At 34.1% G+C, this 21475-nt stretch overlaps 1 protein-coding gene across 1 annotated transcript in view; it reads right to left on the bottom strand.

The window, feature by feature from the left end:
* Positions 1-6376: 6376 nt before the first annotated feature.
* The window catches only part of ADAM18 (ADAM metallopeptidase domain 18), a gene marked incomplete at its 3' end in the record, with an annotated part of 65434 nt that continues 50335 nt past the window's right edge, over positions 6377-21475 (bottom strand). The window contains exons 17-19 of the mRNA XM_049771836.1: positions 15721-15801; positions 9008-9122; positions 6377-6477 (exon numbers count right to left, since the gene is read on the bottom strand). Coding sequence (XP_049627793.1) covers positions 6377-6477; positions 9008-9122; positions 15721-15801 — 297 coding nt within the window. The remainder of the gene's footprint in view (positions 6478-9007; positions 9123-15720; positions 15802-21475) is intronic.

Genomic DNA, 21475 nt, shown 5'->3' with positions numbered 1-21475 from the left:
TTAGAATTGTGAACACTTTAAAAGTATCACAAGAAACCATTATTACAAGAGAAATACAGTATACGTATACAAGAAACAGACTAATGACATAGATTAATGAAAAACATGCTAAATATATGTCATCAACATACATAATATATAATAATATATGCATATCATAGATACATGTTTTAATATTTGTAAACAGCATTGTTCTACTACTATGCATAGACATGTCAAATTAATCTAAACGTCAATAGCTGTCACTGCACATAACATGCATGTTTCCATTACTTAGGGAAGCACAATCCAGATGTGTCTTTTGGTTTTCCTGTTACAGTGCCTAATTTTCACCCTAAGAAATATTTCAGCCAGAAGGCCCATTGGAGAAGTCAATCATAATCCCTGCATGGATTACTGGCTATATTTCTGACATGGCTGTGACATTATATTTCTCTTTTCCTTTTATTTGATTTTTGTCTCCTTTGCTAACTACAGAATTTCAGCCTTAGTTATCCTGTAGTCATAAAGAAATTTCAATACCAAAGAAAGCTGCTACAAGTTCCCTGCTGGCTAAGTATATTAGCAACGTAAAATCCAGCCAGCTACCTCTCTTTCTGTCAACCTATTTGCTTCCAAAGGCCAAGTCAAAACATAGCATCTTCAAGACAATGGTCTTCTCTCCTTGCCTTTGAGCACCACAGCAGAATGACTTTGCCTCAGGAACTTTCCCTGTCATTTTGAATATCTGCTAACAGGTTTGGCCAGTGTAGAATTGGGCTATTTTACTAGGAATAATTCTGTACCCCTTTCATAAGCTTTATCTCTATTACCAGATCATAGGAAGTGGGTCTTGGCCCACTTAGCTAGAATACTATTTCCCTCAGGTTAAGGATATTTGTTATTAGGAGAAAACCATGATTACTGCTATCCCTTAATTTACATCAGTAATGACACCTAGGACCAGGATCAACTTTGATATGTAAGAAATTAGCCTTCCTTTTATCCTCTGACTCCTAACTGAAACCTATTCTATTCTAAGGTTACAAACCACCTATAGCTCTGTGTATTTGTTTTATAATCAAACAATGTACATTGATAGTTCCTGTACTATGAAAGAAACAAATGTTGGCATTCCTTTCATGATATGATTCTCTCTTTACCTTTTATATACTCCATTGCCTAAAGATTAAATTTGTCGCACTCCTGCCAGAAATGTGTTGACCCCACATACATTGCGTGTGGTATTATTATTTTATATTTCATATTCGTCTGCTTGTGTACCCATTTTCCTCTCGTGAAAGTACTATGACCCATGAGAATTACTGAGACGCAACACATCTACAGCAAACAGCTTAAAAAAGATTGGTTCTCTGCACTCCTTTTCCCACCTCCCTCCCAATAACTCTGTTTTTAGTGTTGCTCTAAGGCCTTCTTCAAACAGCAATCTCAGCAAGAATGAAAGTAAGCAGACTGACATGCAGACCAGTATTCCCCATTATGGCCTGAATTTCTAACAAAAAGAATTAAATGTTATTCTTGTTTGTGTTTTTGCTTTTGTTTTGGGGCCATACCCGGTGATGCTCAGAGGTTACTCCTGGCTATATGCTCAGAAATTGCTCCTGGCTTGGGGGACCATATGGGACGCCGGGATTGAACCATGGTCTATACTAGGTTAGTGTGTGCAAGGCAAACGCCCTACCTCCTGTGCCACTAAATGGCCTCTAAATATGTTATTCTTAACTTCACTGTGATAAGAAATATTTTTATAAAGGATAGTAATTTACTTAAGAAAGAGACAGAGAAAAACAGAAAAATGCCCACAAAGGACTCATTGCATAATGGTGGCACATGTGACCTGCTTTTCAAATCACAGGGATTTTATTTTCCAAACATTCAATATTGTAAATATATTCAAGGTTAACACTGGTTCTCTTCTCTGCAAACAAGGCCATTCAATGGTGAAGATATCAACAATATTATAGTCCACATCATATTTCTTGTACAATGGCTGAAAAAAGAGAAATTTATAATATGTTGAGCAGAATAAAATCTATTTTAAGTTTTCAATTATTAGATTTGTAATTTATAATATAAAAATTTATGCAGATATCCAAACTATAAACAAAGTACTAAATATTATTTTTGGAAACAAAGTTCATATTATAAATGCATGTTTTTCTAATAATCTATAATTAGTTTGTGAGGCAAAAAATTGAATTTCCAAAATGGTTTAAATGTATTTATTCATTTAGTATTGAACACTAAAATTTTTAAATCTCTGTCTTGTGTTGACTAAGCAAAAGGCTAAATTGATAATTCTCCAAATTCATATGGAACTCACACACTTAAAGTCTAATAGTAACCTCGAAAGAATGTTTATTTTATTTCAACATAGTAGTTTGTGATAGCCAAGTTTTTATTATTTTTAATTATATAATCATTTGCTGTGCAGCTCTCTGCTGCTGCGCATTATTACTAGTCAATGAGCCCAGCACAACACATAAAAATCACACCCAATGAGGAAACAATGCAAACCTCACCATGTTTAAAAAAAAATTGTAGTTCTGAAGATCCAACCAGTATCAATCACCTATATAGCCTTTCTGACAAGGATGTAAGAGAGGAAATGTGGAGGATGTTCAAAGAATTCAAAGAAACCAAGGAACAGACCAAACAAACCACAAACAAGACTCTAGCCGATATTAGAGTAGAAATGAGAAAACTTCAAACAAAAATAATAGGACTGAAAAACTTGGTAGGCAAATTGAAAAATTCACTGGATGGCCTCAAAGTAACAGGTTCTGAGAACAGAATCAGTGAATGGAAAATGAGCTGCATAATAACTCCATGCAGCAAAAGAGGCTGGAAGAGCCTTAAATTAAATGAACATAATGAAAAAAATATCCTAAAAATGGGCAAACAGATGACACTAGCTCTCTGGAATAAAATCAATAAAAACAATATGAGAATAATGAGGATGCTAGAGACTCAAGAAGAAAACCCACATAAAGAATCAACAGTCAAGGACATCACTGCTGAGAAGTTTACATGCTAATGATTACATGCAACCATATCCTGGACACACGAAGAGAATCAGCTAAAAGAGACTCAAAGAAAAACACCATAATGCCCATCCTAGTCACAATGATGAAATCTACAGATATAGAATACTGTAAGTAAAAAGATCAAAAAGGGATATTATATATGAAGAAGCATTTTTAAGACATAACATTTATCGCAAGCAACTTTCCAGGCCTGAAGATAGTGGTGGAATATAATTCAAAAACTCATTGAAATGAATGCTTTATCAAGAATACTTTACCCATCCAGTCATACAGTCAAGTTTGAATGAAGGATACACAGCTTCACAGATAAATAACAGCTCAGAAACTTTATAGATTCAAAATAACATTAAAAGTAGAACTGAAGGGCCCAAGGCAGACCAACAAACACACCAAACTCCTACAAAAAGATAATAAAATCCTATGACAGTCTCTCTCAATGTCAATGGATAAAATGTACCAGTTAAGACACAAAGAGTGTCCAAATGAGTTAGAAAATCAAATCCAGCATTTTGCTGACTGCAAGAAATACATCTGAGTAATCAAAGCAAACATAAACTTAAAGTTACAGCCTGGAAAACAATGATCCAAACTAATAATTCCCTAAAAGCTCTAGCAGCCATACTGATATTAGATGACATGGACTTTAGACTTAAAAATATATCAGATATCGACATGAGAATTTCTTAATAATGGAGGAATGTGTACATCAGGAAGAAATTACAATTCTGAACATATGCACTCAATGAGGGACAGCAAAGTCCCTCATTTTGCTGATATAATTTTTCTGATAAACTTGAAAAATACATTAATAGCAACACAGTATTAGTGGATATTATTGGGAGACTTCAACATCACCCTCTCAACCCTCAATAGCTCAAATAGGCTAAAACTTAACAAAGATGTAATGACTTTGAAGGAATAAATGGAATAGGATGTTTTTGTGTATGTGAGTATATAGGGCTTATATTCTCCAGAAAGCTGATACACATTATTCTCCAATGATCACAGAATGTTCTCCAAGATAGACCACATGCTGGGCTATAAAATATACCTCCATGAAATCAAGAAGATAGATATTGTAACTACCCTCTTCTCAGGCCATGATGTACAGAAAATAGAAGTGAGTTGCAAAAAGAAATGGAGAAATAATTTTTAACACTGGGAAGTTAAAACACTGAACAAACTTGGACACAAATGAGAATGATGATGTGAAATATCAGAATTTGTGAAAACAGTATTAAGAGGAAAATAGATAGCTTTGCAAGCATGCATCAATAAGGAAAAAAGGAAGAAATAATTTAATGGCACAGATTAAAATTTGAAAACTCACCAACAAAATTAACCAAAAATAGGCATTCAGAAATAAATGATAAAGCTTAGAACAGAGATTAATGAAGGAGAAGCCAAAAAAAATCAATGAAAATAAGAATTGGTTTTTTAAAAAAATAATTAAGATGGATAAATCATTAGCCTCACAAAGGGAAAAAGATACTTAATAAACCAAACCAGAACAAAATAATTTTACAGATACTACAGAAATCCAAAGCGTAATTAAATATTACATTGAGAATCTTTATGCAACAGAACAAAAGAATCTAGAAGATATGGCATCTTCAAGGAGGAAACATCACTAGGAAATGCAATCAAAGATAAACAAATAGAATTATATTTATATTAAACTGTGAACTTACTGCACTTCAAAGGAAACAGTTACTACATACAAAGACAACCCACAGAATGAAAGAAACTATTCACCCAATGTCCATCTGATGAGAGATTAAAATGTAAGATATACAAGGTACTAACTGAACTTAACAAGAAAACAAGAATCTAATGCCATCCAAAAATGAGAAGAAATGAACAGACATTTCCTCAAAGAAGAAATACAGATGGACAAAGGCAAATGAAAAAAAAATGCTTCATATCACTAATCATCAGGAAGATGCAAGTCAAAACAACAATGAGGTGTCATCTCACACCACAGAGACTGACTGGCATTCATCACAAAGAACAAGAACAAGAACAATCAGTGCTGGCATGAATCCCGGAAGAAAGTGACTCTCGTTTACATGCTAATGATTGCATGCAACCATATCCTGGGCATGTCATCTAGTCCAGCCTCTCTGGAAAATAATGTGGATATTTCTCAAAAATCTGTAAATTGAGCTCCCATGTGCCCTAGGAACACTAGAACACAATATTAAAAATGCCCTGTACACTCCTATGTTCATTGCAGCACTACATAAGTCAGAATCTGGATACCACCAACAGATGAGTTTCTAAGAAACTACTGATATTCTTTCTAAACAATATTTTAGTTATTCTACACAAGATATTCTAGTATTCCTCTATCACATAGAGGAAGGAATACTATGTTGCTGTTAGGAAAACCAAGTCATGAAGTTTGCTTATATATGGATTAATATGGAGATTATTATGGTGAATAAAATGAGTAAGAGGAAGAAGGATAAACACAAAATAATTTCCTCATCTGTGGAGTATAAAAAAAATTAAAGACAGTATGGGAACACTATCCAGAAGCAATAGAGATGAGGGTCAGAGGACCTGTCCATAGTAGGAAACTTGCCACATAAAGTGATGAGAGCAGTTAAAGTAGAAAAGGGTCTTCTATGACTATAATACTTGGAAATTATTACACCAACATGAGTATATAAAGGTCTCTTGCCTTCCAAAGATTAAGTATTTGGTTATCAAAAGATAAGTACAGGACCAGAGAGAAAAAATGAGATGCGATAGTGTAGACATACAAACTTTTTGTTTGTTTGTTTGTTTTTGTTTTTTTGGTTTTTGGTCACACCCGGCAGCACTCAGGGGTTACTCCTGGCTATATGCTCAGAAATCACCTCTGGCAGGCACGGGAGACCATATGGGATGCCGGGATTCGAACCACTGTCCTTCTGCATGAAAGGCAAATGCCTTGCCTCCATGTTATCTCTCTGGCCCCCCCCTTTTTTGACATCAAACTTTTGACTTGCTCAAAGTTAACAGTGTATTGATAAATAAAACTGAAGAGTAAAATAACCAAATACAGTTAATGTTTTTAGAAACACACATACTTATAAATAAATGGAACATGTTTGACAATACAGCTATAAATTATTATTTTGCTTTGGTGGTTGTTCTGTGTGTTAAAACTAGAACTCAAGGTCTCACATGCAAGACAAATGCTCTATTCACTGAGTGGCATCCTTACACTAATGCATAAAAATCAATAATAAGTACAATTTAAGATTACACATCTCTATCATTTATTTACCCTAATATTCTTTATCTTCTTGTTGCATGATTTTTCTCTTTTCAAGCCTTTTTTTAATTGTAATTATGAAAATTATAAAAAAGGGAAGAACAATATAGAAACTCAGTATGAGCCAATTTTTTTGATATGCTCTACCTTTATTTAAAAATTTACCTATAAATAAGACATAGAAAAAGCATAGATTAACAAAATATTTAAATAATTGCTCTTTTACTTTATATATATTATTACAAAGAAAAATATAATTGAAGCATTTATCCATTAAAATGCTTAAAATGTGAAAATTAAAGAATATTTAGATTCATAGCTCATCTTGCAATGTACATTTATATTTTATTTTATGAATATTTACATATTATGGCTACATGCAGGTTTTGAATACTACCTACTACATTCATCATACATAAGAGATATTTTCAGCATTAATTTTGTTTTATTTTTTCTCTACATTTAAGAAGAACAATAACCATCATTTTGAGGTAGTTAGGTCACATAAATAAAAAAGAGAAGCAATCTAATCTCACTTCCTAAATTTTTCTACATGAAAAATCAGTTTCTCATGAATTGCTATATAAAGCAAACAAAAATCAAATTGTTTTTATATTAACCATATTCTTTAAATACTTATATGTATTTTGACTATATTCATTGTTAACAGTTATAGCTTTTCAATTTCAGAATTCCTATTCCAACCCCTCCACCAGTGTTTCAATATTCTGTTACCATAATCTTACAGAACTTTCTCCCTGTCACCGTTCCCACCTCAGTTGCTAGTTTTTCGTTTATGTCTCAGGGTTTATTTGATTGTAATTATATAATTCCTTGTGTTTCTTTTCCTTAATTACACATATGAAAAAATATCTTGTTTTTACTTTTTGTCTCACTTCATACCAATTCCATACAAGTTTCAGCAAAATACAACATTTTCTATCTTTCTAATAGCTGAATAACAGTTACTTGTGTATATATAAATCTATTTATTTATTCACTCATTTGTTGTTGGGTACTTGACTTATTTCTAGGTCTTGGATTTTTTAAATAATACATATGTGACAAGCATATGTTTTCAAATATTTTTGAGTTAAGATTTTCATGTTCTTTGGGTAGATATAGAGGAGCATAATTGCTAGATCATATGATAGTTCCATTTGTACTGTTTTAGAAGTCTCCAAACCATATTACAAAGTGGCTGAAACATGCAACATCACAACAAAAGTGAATGAAAACCTTTTTTCTGTGGGTGTGCGTTTTGTTTTTTTTTTTAATCAAATCCATACCAATACCTACTGTTTCTAGACATTTTTGGTATAGTCCATTCTCACTGTTGTTAAGTGATATATCAGTGGCACTTTGGTATGTATTTATCTAGTAATCAGTGATAATGAGCATTTTTCCTTGTGGTAATGGTGAATCTTTATATATACCTTGAGAAAATTTCTGCCTATTTATAATACTCTTCCCTCCCCAATTTTGAATTGTTTCTTTTTTTTAACTAAAAAAAGTTTTATATATCTTGGAAATTAGGCTTTTGATGTATGGTGTGAAAATATTTTCTTATCCTAAGTAGCTTATCATTTATTTTTTACCACATTTCATTTTAATGGAGACATATTTGTTTTATATAGTCCTATTTGTTTACATCTGCTTAGTTTTCTTTGCCCATCAACTTGTATCACTTCATCTCTTTAAAGGTCAAGATCTTGGGAAGTATGTCTATGTTTTTTTCAGTGTGTTTTAAGGAAACTGATTTGAAATAAGGTCTTAATCTGTTTAGAACTGTCCTTTGTGTATGTCATAAAATTGGAATAAAAATATTTTTAAATATGGCTAGTAAATTTCTTTAATTTAATTTTTAATTTAAAAACAATTTTTTTTTTTGGTTTTTGGGCCACACCCTGTGACGCTCAGGGGTTACTCCTGGCTATGCACTCAGAAGTTGCTCCTGGCTTCTTGGGGGACCATATGGGACGCCGGGGGATCGAACCGCGGTCCGTCCTAGGCTAGCGCAGGCAAGGCAGGCATCTTACCTCTAGCGCCACCGCCCGGCCCCTAAAAACAATTTTTTTTTTTTTGTGGTTTTTGGATCACACCCGGCAGTGCTCAGGGGTTATTCCTGGCTCCATGCTCAGAAATTGCTCCTGGCAGGCACGGGGGACCATATGGGACACCGGGATTCGAACCGATGACCTTCTGCATGAAAGGCAAACGCCTTACCTCCATGCTATCACTCCGGGCCCTAAAAACAATTTTTAATGTGGCTAGTTTTATTTCTAGAGGATTCTCCCCTTTGCTCCACTTAATACATCTGACACTTTGTTGTAAATTATCTGACATCATTTAGGTTTTACATGTGTGTTCTACATTTGAAAAAATCATCCTCTACATTACTGCTTTAGTTGATTTTCCAAAATTTGGATCTCAATTTATTACTTTTATCATTATTAACACATTTCTGGAAAGAATATATCAATGATTGAACATTGTGTTTATGAATAATTTATGACACTAGTCTTTGTTTATGTGGATAAGATAAAATATAAATATATACTCCATTAATAAAAATTAATATAGTCAATACTGTTATTATAAGTATCCAAAAATTATAAGATATTTGCTTCAATGGTGTATTTCTCTATTTTGTATAAAATGTTCAATTTCAATGTGAAAGTTCTATTTATTTTACCAGATTTCTGAATGTTTCCATCATCAATACTTCCACCTGGTGAATCAATTTGTAATTCACAATAAGGAGGTTGATAGCCAGGAAAGCAATGACAATTACCTAAATTATTACATATCTGAAACAGAAAATACATAATCACTATAAACCATATTTTTCTTTATATATTACATAAAAATACTTGAACTCAAAATAATGCAATTAATTTTTTTCCTGATGATTATTAAGACAAGCGGACCAATGATATAGCCTAGCAGGCAAGACATTTGCTTTGCATGTAAGCAGAACCAGAGTCCATCAATGGTACCATTGGAGACTGCCAGGAGTGTTCTCTGAGTGCAGTCAGGAGTAGCCCTGAGTTCCAAAGGGTGTAGCCCAAAAACTTCAAAAAAATTTGTAAATTAATGCTAGTACAAACAACATAAAATAGTGAAACTTACAAAATCCTACAATATGGAAACTGATGGTAAGTAAATCATATACTTTCCAAGATGTTAATACATGATTTCATTTATATAAAATTTTGTCATCGTAGAAATTATGGGTATATGAGGACTAAATGATTAGTTTCCAAGATTTAGGAGTAATGAGAAAATAGATAAATATTTTCCTGATGATGCAGCAATAAAAACAAGTGATAGACAATATGCCTTCCTTATTCAAGGTTATGAGTTTAATCCCTGCCTCACATGCTCCCAGAAAAATCAGAAGTGCTACTGGGTCATAGAATATCAAAATAATATCCACCTCCTCCCCACAAAAGAAATTAAGTCTACTTAATATTAAAATTAATTGAGAGAATGCTGACATTTTTTGTAAGAAAATACTTAATGGAAAAAAAGCATTATTCACCATGTATATGACAATGTCTCACTTCTTTTGTTTATATTTATTTTCATACATACTTTGTCTTACACGATTACATTTCAATCAATCAAACTATGGCAACAAAATACATAGAAAAATGCATAACTGGGTTTATTTACAACATTTTCAACTATTTATTTTATAATCTTTTGATACCATTACTTGTTTATTTTCTATTCATGGACTTTATGTACAAAATATAGTAATAAGAGGGACTGGAGCGATAGCACAGTAGTGGGGTGTTTGCCTTGATCATGGTTGTCCCAGGACGGACCTGGGTTCGATCCCAGGTGTCCCATTGTTCCCCCGAGCCAGGAGCTATTTCTGAGTGCATAGCCAGGAGTAACTAACCCCTGAGCGTCAACAGCTATGGCCCAAAAAAACCAAAACCAAAAATAAAACAAAAACAAAACAAAACAAATCATATATATATAGTAATAAGGAGCTGGAGCAATAATAGTACAGAGGATAGGACATTTGTCTTGCATGCAGTTGACACAATTTGATCTTGCTCCCCTTACAGTTCCTTGAGCCCTGCCACAAGTAGTCTGAGTGCAGAGCTAGGGGGATAGCCTGAGCACTTCCAGGTGATTCCAAATCCAAATACATATATCATTTGTATTGATAATATATTTAATTTGTAAGTATTTAAACATAATTTAGATAATTTAAGGTACAAATTTATATATAATCTATATTTATAAACATGTCAATTGTAAGTATAATTTACATGTGTATTTACATATTTACATAAATATATATTGATAAATTGTCCATCAACACAATTGACTACATTAAATTGTTACTGTCTCACCTCCTTTTAACTATTGAGCAAGAATTATTTTTGTCTTTTAAACACTTAATTTTATTTCATTTTTATTTTAACTTTTTTATTCAAACACTGTGGTTTAGAAGTTATTCATAGATGATTTTTAGACATAGATTCATTTTTTGCTATTTCTCCCATTCAGGGCTTAGGGTTTGAGAGTCTAGTGATCAAACTCAGAGATGAACATACACATGAGTTCTAATACTTGAGCTACATCCTTATTCCTGGCCTCTTATTATGTTTAAATAAATTAATTTAAGTTATAGTAACTAAATTTGAATATACATATAAATTATTTTACATTAGCGAAATTTTATTGAACTTAAAAATTTAAATATTCATGTAATTTGGATATATTATGGTTCATAGTAAAATACTCTTTAAAATGCATGCAGTTATCCTAATAATAATTAATAATCATCATTACAACTAGTTTGAGTTTTGATATTTTATTTAAAACATAGGATTGATCTAGAAATAGGCAATTAACACAAAAGTATTAACAAAAATTTAGATCATCTACTTTACAAGGAATTAACAAAAGATCACAATGATAGAAATTTTCTCTTTGTTAAAAATCCAAAGACTAAAAAAATAATCCAAAGGTAATTAAATAAAATCTACTGACATCTTAAGTTATATTAATTTAAAATGTATATAATTAATTAATATAATGTTAATTCATCATACATTGATTTTTTTTTTTTTTTTTGGTTTTTGGGCCACACCCGGTGACGCTCAGGGGTTACTCCTGGCTATGCGCTCAGAAGTCGCTCCTGGCTTGGGGGACCATATGGGACGCCGGGGGATCGAACCGCGGTCCGTCTCCTAGGCTAGCGCAGGTAAGGCAGGCACCTTACCTCGAGCGCCACCGCCCGGCCCTTTAAAGAAAATAATTAAATTAAAGATCAAAAAGATGAGGCCGAATAGATAGCATGGAGGTAAGGCATTTGCCTAGCATGCAGAAAGTCAGTGGTTCAAATTCTGGCATCCCATATGGTCCCTGAGCCTGCCAGGAGTGATTTCTGAGCATTGAGCCAGGAGTAACCCCTAAGCGCTGCTGGGAGTGACCAAAAAAAAAGAAGAAAAAAAAAGATCAAAAAGACAAAAAAAAAATTAAATGATTTTGTGTGTAACTAGGTTAAAACAGGAACATTTAAGAAAAAAGTTTTTTGAGGGTGTATTTTGTACTATAAACTCCAATAGTATAATCAGAAATTTTTCTTATGTCAACATGTCATAGGTATATTCTTTAGGAGAAAGTTCTCTGACTCATTGCTTAAGGGATCTAGGAGTCACTTCCAACAATACTCAGCCAATCACACCAGTACTTCAAAATCTGAGATTCCAGCCTACCTTACCAGCTAACGACAAGACACAACCAGAAGACTCGGCACCCTTTGGTAGGTCCAAAAGCCAAGATCGTGACTTACAGATGACTGGCTACTAGAACCACGACCAGACAGTATACATCTTGGGACCAATAAAAAAGCCCTATTTTAGGGTTTGAACTATGACTTGCACAATAAGCATGACCCCCAGTCCCAAAGGTCTGACAGAGACAACTGCAACAGAATGGGCCTTCTGGAAGCACAAAGAAAGACGCTAACCTAGGTGCCATCCTAGGTTCAGTGCAAAGACCAAGGTCACCAACCACAGAAGATGGACTAAAACGACACTGAGGTAACAGAACCTCTAGAACCACAAAGACTGACCTCACCATAAGTCCTACCTCAGGATCTGTGCAGATACTGAGACCTCTAAACACAGAGCTCTGAGTGTATCACCCTGGACAGAACAGAAGTCTTCCACACACCAAAAAACACCACCAGGAGAATAAATGATCCTGAGCAAAGTCTGGAGCTGATCCCATGACAGTATACTCCAAGGACGGAGAAACCCCATATTTCTTAGGCCATGTGAATTCCTTTTCGAATGACCCCAATATTTACTGTGCCAGGGCAGGAGGGGAAAAAACAAAAATACAAAAAGCACAAAAACTTAGTATTTTATATATATGTATATATATGTGTGTGTGTGTATATATATACATATATATCTTTTACCTTCATTTATTATTGTTATTATTATTTTTATTTACCTATCTATTTTGGTCGATTTCTCTGTTTGGGTGTGATTATTGAAATCGTCGTCCCCAATTATACTTATTTTTTTCTATTCTTTTCTTTTCCCTCATTATGTGCTATGCCATGTTTCTTATTTCAAGACCATGGCGTGTTTTTGGTTTGTTTGTTTGTTTTTGTTCTGTTTTTTGTTTGTTTGTTTGTCTGTCTGTTTTGCTTTGTTTTTCGGCTGTTTTTTTGTGGTGCTTATCGATATAGCTGGAGTCCTCACTGGATAATTGACACTTTTTTTGGTACTGGTGGAGTGTTTCACCTTCTTTCTCTCCTTCATCTCCCAAATCAATGATGAGAGCCTCTAGAAGGATTCCACCCATTTTGGGAGTATTAGACTCTTACCCCAGTTTATTTATCTTCTCCTTCTCAGGCAAAACCACGCAACTTGAACTAGCTAGTCCTGCCTACAGTTAGAGGGGGAGATAAGGGAGGCATCAAGACCAAACAGGTGCAAGACTACTAAGTAGTGGGTTGGATACAGAGGGGACCACATATTCTAGCCGCCCTGGGGGTGAGGGAAGAGGAAATGGGAGGTAGGACAACAACGGAGGGGTAGGGAGGACAATTTGGGGATGGGAATCCCCCCTGATTTTATGTAAATATGTACCTAAAATGTTATTGTCAACAATATGTAAGACACTATGATCAAAATAAAAATTATATTAAAAAAAAAATCTGAGATTCCAGTGCTGCTCAGGTCCTGAGGTGCTGAGGACCATGCAGCTTGTCTCAGCAGAGCTGGGACTTTCATTGTCATTCCCAGTGAAGATCAGGGACCTCCAGGAGTTTATCTTGTGCAGAAAAAGAATTCAATCATCTCTTGAACTTTATATTATTCTTGGTCTATATTATGTAAGATATTATTCTATTATTTTAAGCTATTTATTTATTCCTTGCTTTGTTATTGCTTTTATAAAAAGCAACTCTCATACAGGCAGACTGGTAGATGGGTGGCAAAGGGGTGTGGTATTGGTGGAGAGAAGACTGGTGAGTGAATTGGTGTTGAAACAGTATGCCTGAAATACGGTGACTAAATAAAATTAAATAAAATTTAAATATTCATACGGAAAATACATAGCAAAAGCTTTTAACATGTAAAAAATGAATTAGAACTGATAGAAAATGACACCATTAACATAATTATAAACTTTTACTAATGCACATTTTACCAAAAATTGCATAACATATATATAAACTATAGAATTTTATATAACAATAAATTTAAAGTATAAAAATGTAGGATATTCATAGTATAAAAACATGTATTTAATCATATAAGTGTTCTTCATTTAAACACATAATTGATAAGTGGAGAATATTTATAACAAATCCAATACTTATATATAAATGTTCATTTAAAATAGTACTTGATAAGGTAAGTTAAAAAATTTTATTAAACAGCTGCTCCAATGCAATGCCATATAAAAATAGCCTAGACTCTCAATTAATACAAATAAGACAAACTTTTTTTTTTCTATTGTTGTTTTGGTTTTATTTTATTCAGACCATTATTAATACTATTGCTTCTGAACCAGTAGAAGACATGGAATCAATTTTTTTTTAACACCACCCATCACCAGTGCAATATTCCCATCACCAATGTCTCAAGTCTCCCTCCTCCCCACCCGACCCCCGCCTGTACTCTAAACAGGTTCTCAATTTCCCTCATACATTCTCGTTATTAGGACAGTTCAAAATGTAGTTATTTATCCAACTAAACTCATCACTCTTTGTGATGAGCTTCCTGAGGTGAGCTGGAACTTCCAGCTCTTTTCTCTTTTGTGTCTGAAAGTTATTATTGCAAGAATGTCTTTCATTTTTCTTAAAACCCATAAATGTGTGAGACCATTCTGCGTTTTTCTCTCTCTCTCTGACTTATTTCACTCAGCATAATAGATTCCGTGTACATCCATGTATAGGAAAATTTCATGACTTCATCTCTCCTGACAGCTGCATAATATTCCATTGTGTATATGTACCACAGTTTCTTTAGCTATTCGTCTGTGGAAGGGCATCTTGGTTGTTTCCAGAGTCTTGCTATGGTAAATAGAGCTGCAATGAATATAGGTATAATGAAGGGGTTTTTGTATTGTATTTTTGTGTTCCTAGGGTATATTCCTAGGAGTGGTATAGCTGGATCGTATGGGAGCTCGATTTCCAGTTTTTGGAGGAATCTCCATATCGCTTTCCATAAAGGTTGAACTAGACGGCATTCCCACCAGCAGTGGATAAGAGTTCCTTTCTCCCCACATCCCCGCCAACACTGTTTATTCTCATTCTTTGTGATGTGTGCCATTCTCTGGGGTGTGAGGTGGTATCTCATCGTTGTTTTGATTTGCATCTCCCTGATGATTAGTGATGTGGAGCACTTTTTCATGTGTCTTTTGGCCATCTGTATTTCTTCTTTGTCAAAGTGTCTGTTCATTTCTTCTCCCCATTTTTTGATGGGATTAGATGTTTTTTTCTTGTAAAGTTCTGTCAGTGCCTTATATATTTTGGAGATTAGCCCCTTATCTGATGGGTATTGGGTGAATAGTTTCTCCCACTCAGTGGGTGGCTCTTGTATCTTGGGCACTATTTCCTTTGAGGTGCCAGCTAACATCATGTACGAAGGTAAAATCCAAATGGATTAAAGACCTCGATATCAGCCCCAAAACCATAAGTTATATAGAACAATACGTAGGTAAAACACTCCAGGACATTGAGGCTAAAGGCATCTTCAAGGAAGAAACTGCACTCTCCAAGCAAGTGAAAGCAGAAATTAACAGATGGGAATATATTAAGCTGAGAAGCTTCTGCACCTCAAAGGAAATAAGATAAACTTTTTACGTTGAGTTACCCACATAAAAAGTATGCAATTTAAAATTACAAATAAAACTTACTCCATTGCCTTTGCATTTTGTGGTGGCATTACAGCTATATGTTGTTAGCTGTGCTTCTTTGCAAGTTCTATTTAAACAGTACTAAAATAAAGAAAAGATCATATAACATAATATTTGCACAAAATTAACATATCATAAAATAATTTATATTTCTAATTTTATTGACTTAATATATGAAAATAAAAGTAATAGTTACAAATATTCAAAAATTGATATACTATAAAAACTTATTTTCATTTTTATCTTAGGCACTATGATGTCTATACTGTTTATAAAAGTTTTATGCAAACAGTGTTAAACTTCATACATAATAACTGTCAACATCCTTCCACCAGTGTGGACTTTTTTAAATTTTATTTTTGTAGTTTGGATCAAATATTTACAATAGTATTAACACTTTTTTTTTGTTTTGTTTTTTGTTTTTTGGGCCACACCCGGCGGTGCTCAGGGGTTACTCCTGGCTGTCTGCTCAGATATAGCTCCTGGCAGGCACGGGGACCATATGGGACACAGGGATTTGAACCAACCACCTTTGGTCTTGGATCGGCTGCTTGCAAGGCAAACGCCGCTGTGCTATCTCTCTGGGCCCTAGTATTAACACTTTTGATAAATACTCTGATACATTTGGGAGGAATGTAATACATTTTTATATATACTCATATCTCATCACCAAAGTTCCCAACTCCCTCAATCTCAGTCCTTATGTTACATCCAATACCTGAACAAGATTCAGTCCCTGGGATCTCTCTAGTTCCTTGAGTCTAACCAGGATTACTCCCTGTATTGAGTCAACAGAAACTGAAGACCATCAGTTTTAGATCAAAACAAAACATGTAAAGAAAAATTAAAATTGTGTAATTGATGAAGAAAAAGAACCAGCTCCTGATCATTAATCTTTTGTATTATTTTCTTGTTTCTATATCATTTGGTTTCTGCTTTAATTTTTATTTCCTGCCTTTTACCTACTTCAGGATACATGTTTCCTAACTGTAAGGATATAACAGGATACATTTTTCTAACTATAAGGGTAGATTATGATTTTAAAAACTTCTGGTGGGAACCTAAATAACTATAAACTTTCTCCAATTTTCTTTTATTTGTGTACCATAGGTTCTGGTAGTTTGTGTTTTCTCATTTACTTCAAAGAATCTTTTAATTCTTTGATTTCCTCTTTAATTTAAATGTTAGTTAGCAGAAGTTTTACAGTATCCAAATGTTGAATATTTTATCAGATTACTGTGTAAATTTTGGTTTTTTCTTTTTTTTTTTGACTTTTTATTGAGGCACTAATTTTTAAAAGTTTTTCATAATAAGTTTCAGGTATACACTTTTCCAACACTAACCACATCACCAGTGTCAATTTCCCACAATAAAATGTCCCAGTACTTTCATGGATTTGTGGTCTGAGAAGGTATTTAGAATTATTTCTACTTTTTGTGATTTTGTTGACGCTTAAATTGTGTCCCAGCGTGTATTCTATGCATGTATTCTATGCTTCATGTACACTGAAGAAAAATGTATACCAGTTTGGGAGGCATGTAGTCAATGTCTATGAGAATCAATCCTTCCACATAATAACTTAGACTTATTTCTTTAATTGATGTTTTGTCTTATTAATCTGTCCAATGATGAAAGTGGGTATTTAAGTTCACCACTCCTAAGTGCTTCCATGAATGTATCTTTTGTTTGTTACTCCTGGCTCTATGCTCAGAAATTGCTCCTCACAGGCTCAGAAGAGCATATGGGATGCTGGGATTCGAACTACTGTCCTTCTGCATGCAAGGCAAACGCCTACCTCCATGCTATCTCTCCGACCCCGTGAATGTATCTTCTTACATCTATTAGTAGATTATTTGTAAAAACTAATTGCCTATTCATTTGGTGCAAATAGATTGACCACTGTTATGTCATGGATTTTGATTCTTTAAGCAACCTATAAAGTCTCACTCAATCTATTATTTATTCTTTATTTTGAATGCTATTTTGTCTGAAAATTTCTATGGTTGTCTTTACTTTTTTTTCTCTTTTGGACCACACCCTGTGACGCTCAGGGGTTACTCTTGGCTATGCGCACAGAAATAGCTCTTGCCTCAGGGGACCATATGGGACACAGGTAATCTAATCAAGGATTATCCTGGATCAGCCACATGCAAGGCAAAAACTCTATTGCTGTGTTATTTAACATCTAACCTTACTCTGTTTTAGTCTTGATTTGTTTTCCATTCATTCACTCTGAGCCAATGTTAATCATGAAAGTATTGCCCAGTAACTGATAGAAGATTGAGGGTCTGGAGTGGTAGAACTGCAGTAGGGTGTTTGCTTTGAACTCTGCTGACCCAGGATGGACTTGGGTTTGATCCCTGGCATTCCATATGGTCCCCCGAGCCAGGAGCGAGTTCTGAGTGCAGAGCCAGGAGTAACCTCTGAGTGCTGTCGGGTGTGACCCAAAAACAGAAGAAGAAGAAGAAGAAGAAGAAGAAGAAGAAGAAGAAGAAGAAGAAGAAGAAGAAGAAGAAGAAGAAGAAGAAGAAGAAGGAGGAGGAGGAGGAGGAGGAGGAGGAGGAGGAGGAGGAGGAGGAGGAGGAGGAGGAGGAGGAGGAGGAGGAGGAGGAGGAGGAATAAGAGGAAGAGGAGGAGGAAGAAGAGGAAGAAGAAGAAGATGATGATGATGATTGGGCTTTGTTTTCTGTCTAATCCTGCTATTCTGTATCAATTTATATGAGCTAATTTCACTGGTTTAGTAAAATTATTGATATGTAGAGACTTATTGTCATGTCTATATAGTCTGGCTTCTTGTGCTGTTTGATTATTTATTTTTTATATGTGACATTTTAGCGCCCTTTTCAGAGCTTCATTAGGTTCTAAGTAAGTCCTCAGATACTGTTTGCTAGAGAATGTTTTTAATCTTTTCTTTCTTTAGGTGTAATAGCATGCTTTAGGAGAGAATACTGGTTAGATGTTCATTTACTGTTTTATACATGCTAGAGCATTTCATTCTTGCAGACTAAGAATTCTGTCTCTCAAAAAAGAGGAGGGCTGGAAGTTCCATCTCACAACATGAAACTCACCACAAAGAGTGGTTAGTGCAGTTAGAGAAATAACTACAATGAGAACTATCATTAAAAAAGTAAATGAATGAGGGATGTAGAAAGCCTATCTAGAGTACAGGTGGGGGTGGGGTGGGGAGGAGGGAGACTTGGGACATTGGTGATTGGAATTTGCACTGGTGAAGGGAGGTGTTCTTTACATAACTGAAACCCAACTACAATCATATTTGTAATCAAGGTGTTTAAATAAAGATATCAAAAAAAAAAGAATCCTGTTTCTGTCTTTGGTTTTGCAGTTTTGATTACAAAATATTTTGTTATTGTTGTATTTGGGTTTTTTCTGGCTGGAACTCTGGACTCTTGGAGCAGTGTTCCCAACGTGATCTTTGGATCGGAGACACTCTCACCAATTATTTCTTTGAGTAGTCTTTCTTCTCTTTTACCTTTTCTTCTCTCTCTGAAATTCAAATACCTTCCAATATGTTATGTTTTTCATTGTCAGTTCTATTTCTTCTCCCTTCTTGATTGAATTATTTACAATTATTCTAACTGTGGCAGTTTGCTTTTTAGATTTCTTCATACTGCACCTGAAATTTATTACTGCATTCTTCAATTGCTTCTATTTGAAAGATTTTAAGTTTTATTAGATGTTCTTCAAATTTGTTCATTCTCACTCATATATTATTTTCAGATGCCTCTGCATTGCTACAGTACTTGTCCTAAAGACTTCTTCAGATAAATTACTGATATTATGCTATTGAACATCCTTCTGGACTTTTTTTTAATTTCTTTTGATAACTCTATGCTCTTTCATTTTCCTGGATGCTACATTTACCAGTACCTGGGCTTTGGTTGGGCCAGTGCTTCCTAATTAGACAGTACTTTCAGGCAGGTGCTGGAAAATAACAGGAGACTTGCAGAACCTGGGACTTTGGCTACACTGGAAGATATGACTGAAATCCACATTTCAGTGGTGATAAGCTTAGTTTAAAATTATCTGAGGATATCTACAGAACTTTGTGTGTGTGAAGTGAATGAAGCAGAGTCGTCATTTCCCTCTTGCCTGCCTCTTGGGGTTGAGGCTTTAACTCACAAGGATTGGAATTTTGCTGATGCTGGAACCAAAGTTCTCCTGCAATGAGATTTCTGCAAGGATTCCAGCTCAGGTCCTTCCTTTTACTTCAGTGGGCACAATGGAGCTGAGTTTAGACTGGTAGAAACATTGAGGTTAGTTAATGTAGGTGATCTTAATTCTTAAGATAAATTTTATTATATTATGGAAGAAATTCTAGTTTTTTTGTATAGAGATATTACAGTTTAATCTGCCTTTAAATAAAAATAAAACTATTGCAATTTTAGAAATTAAAAATACTAAAACCAAATATCACTACTTTAGATATTTATATTTCTTTATATTATATAATTATTTAATTATCTTTAATTAAAGATTATATAGCACACATTGTTGCAACTATAACTTTTTTATTGTACTTAATAATTAGAGATCTCATATGGTCCTCTGAGCCTGCCAGGAGCAATTCCTGAGCATAGAGCCAGGAGTAACTCCTGAGCACTGCCGGGTGTGCCATAAAAACCAAAAAAAAAATTAATAAATTAGAGATCTATAGAGCAGAATTCAAAAATTTACAAATATGTGAATTCTTAAATTTCTTAGTCAAGATCAAAGTTTATGACAAAGTATTCTCTCCTAATTTTCATACTTTCACACTGCTAAAACTTTGAAATTTTTTTACTTTTCTGAGTTCATACTTTAAATGTTCATGTACATTTGCATATTTACCTAAGCATAGAAACACATTGCAACTGTTTTCCTAATGCAGAATTCTTTTTTTAATAAATTTTTATTGAATCTCTGTGAGATACAGTTACAGAATTGTTTATGATGGACGTTCCCACGTAATAGTACAGCAAGTAGGGCATTTACTTTGCACACAGACTAACAGAGTTCGATCCCTGGCATCCTTAGTTTGTTTCTGACCCTCCCATTGACCCTTCATCCTGTCTGTCTCTATGCCAGATAACCTGTTCTTTCTCTTTCTCTCTTTCTCTTTCTTTCTTTTTTCCTCTCTTCTTTCTCTCTTCCTTTGTCTTTTCTAAACATTGTGGTTTGCAATATGGTTACTGTGGAGGTATCATACATAACACTTTACCTGCTTTTAGCACCCATTTTTTATTCAGAATGATTATTTACAATTAATGTCATATTGGTCTCTTCTCTCTATTGTCTTTGAGTATTACCATACTATATTTTATATCCCACAAATGAATGTGATCCTTCTATGTCTATTCCTATCCCTCTGACTGATTTCACTCAGCATAATACTCTCCTTATCCATCCATGTATAAGCAAATCTCATGACTTCATTTTTTCTGTGGCATAGTATTCTATTGTGTAGATGTATTAAAGTTTCTTAATCTACTCATCTGTTTCTGAACACTTGGTTGTCTGTAGATTCTTTTAATGGTTAATAATGCTGCAATGAACATACAAGTGCAGATGTCTTTTACTAATGCAGATTCTTATTGATTCTTTCAAACCTTCTTTCAAACTCTACATCCTATAAATATACATACACATACACATAAACTTATATATGTGTTCATATATATGTAATTTGGTAATATGTCATGTTATTTATTTGAAATTGGTTACTTTAAAGATATGTGAAAATGCAAGCCTAAAACAT

This window comes from Suncus etruscus, chromosome 4, assembly GCF_024139225.1.
Source record: "Suncus etruscus isolate mSunEtr1 chromosome 4, mSunEtr1.pri.cur, whole genome shotgun sequence".
In the NCBI taxonomy this organism is placed as follows: Eukaryota; Metazoa; Chordata; class Mammalia; order Eulipotyphla; family Soricidae; genus Suncus; species Suncus etruscus.
This window is presented reverse-complemented; position numbering and strand designations above follow the sequence as displayed.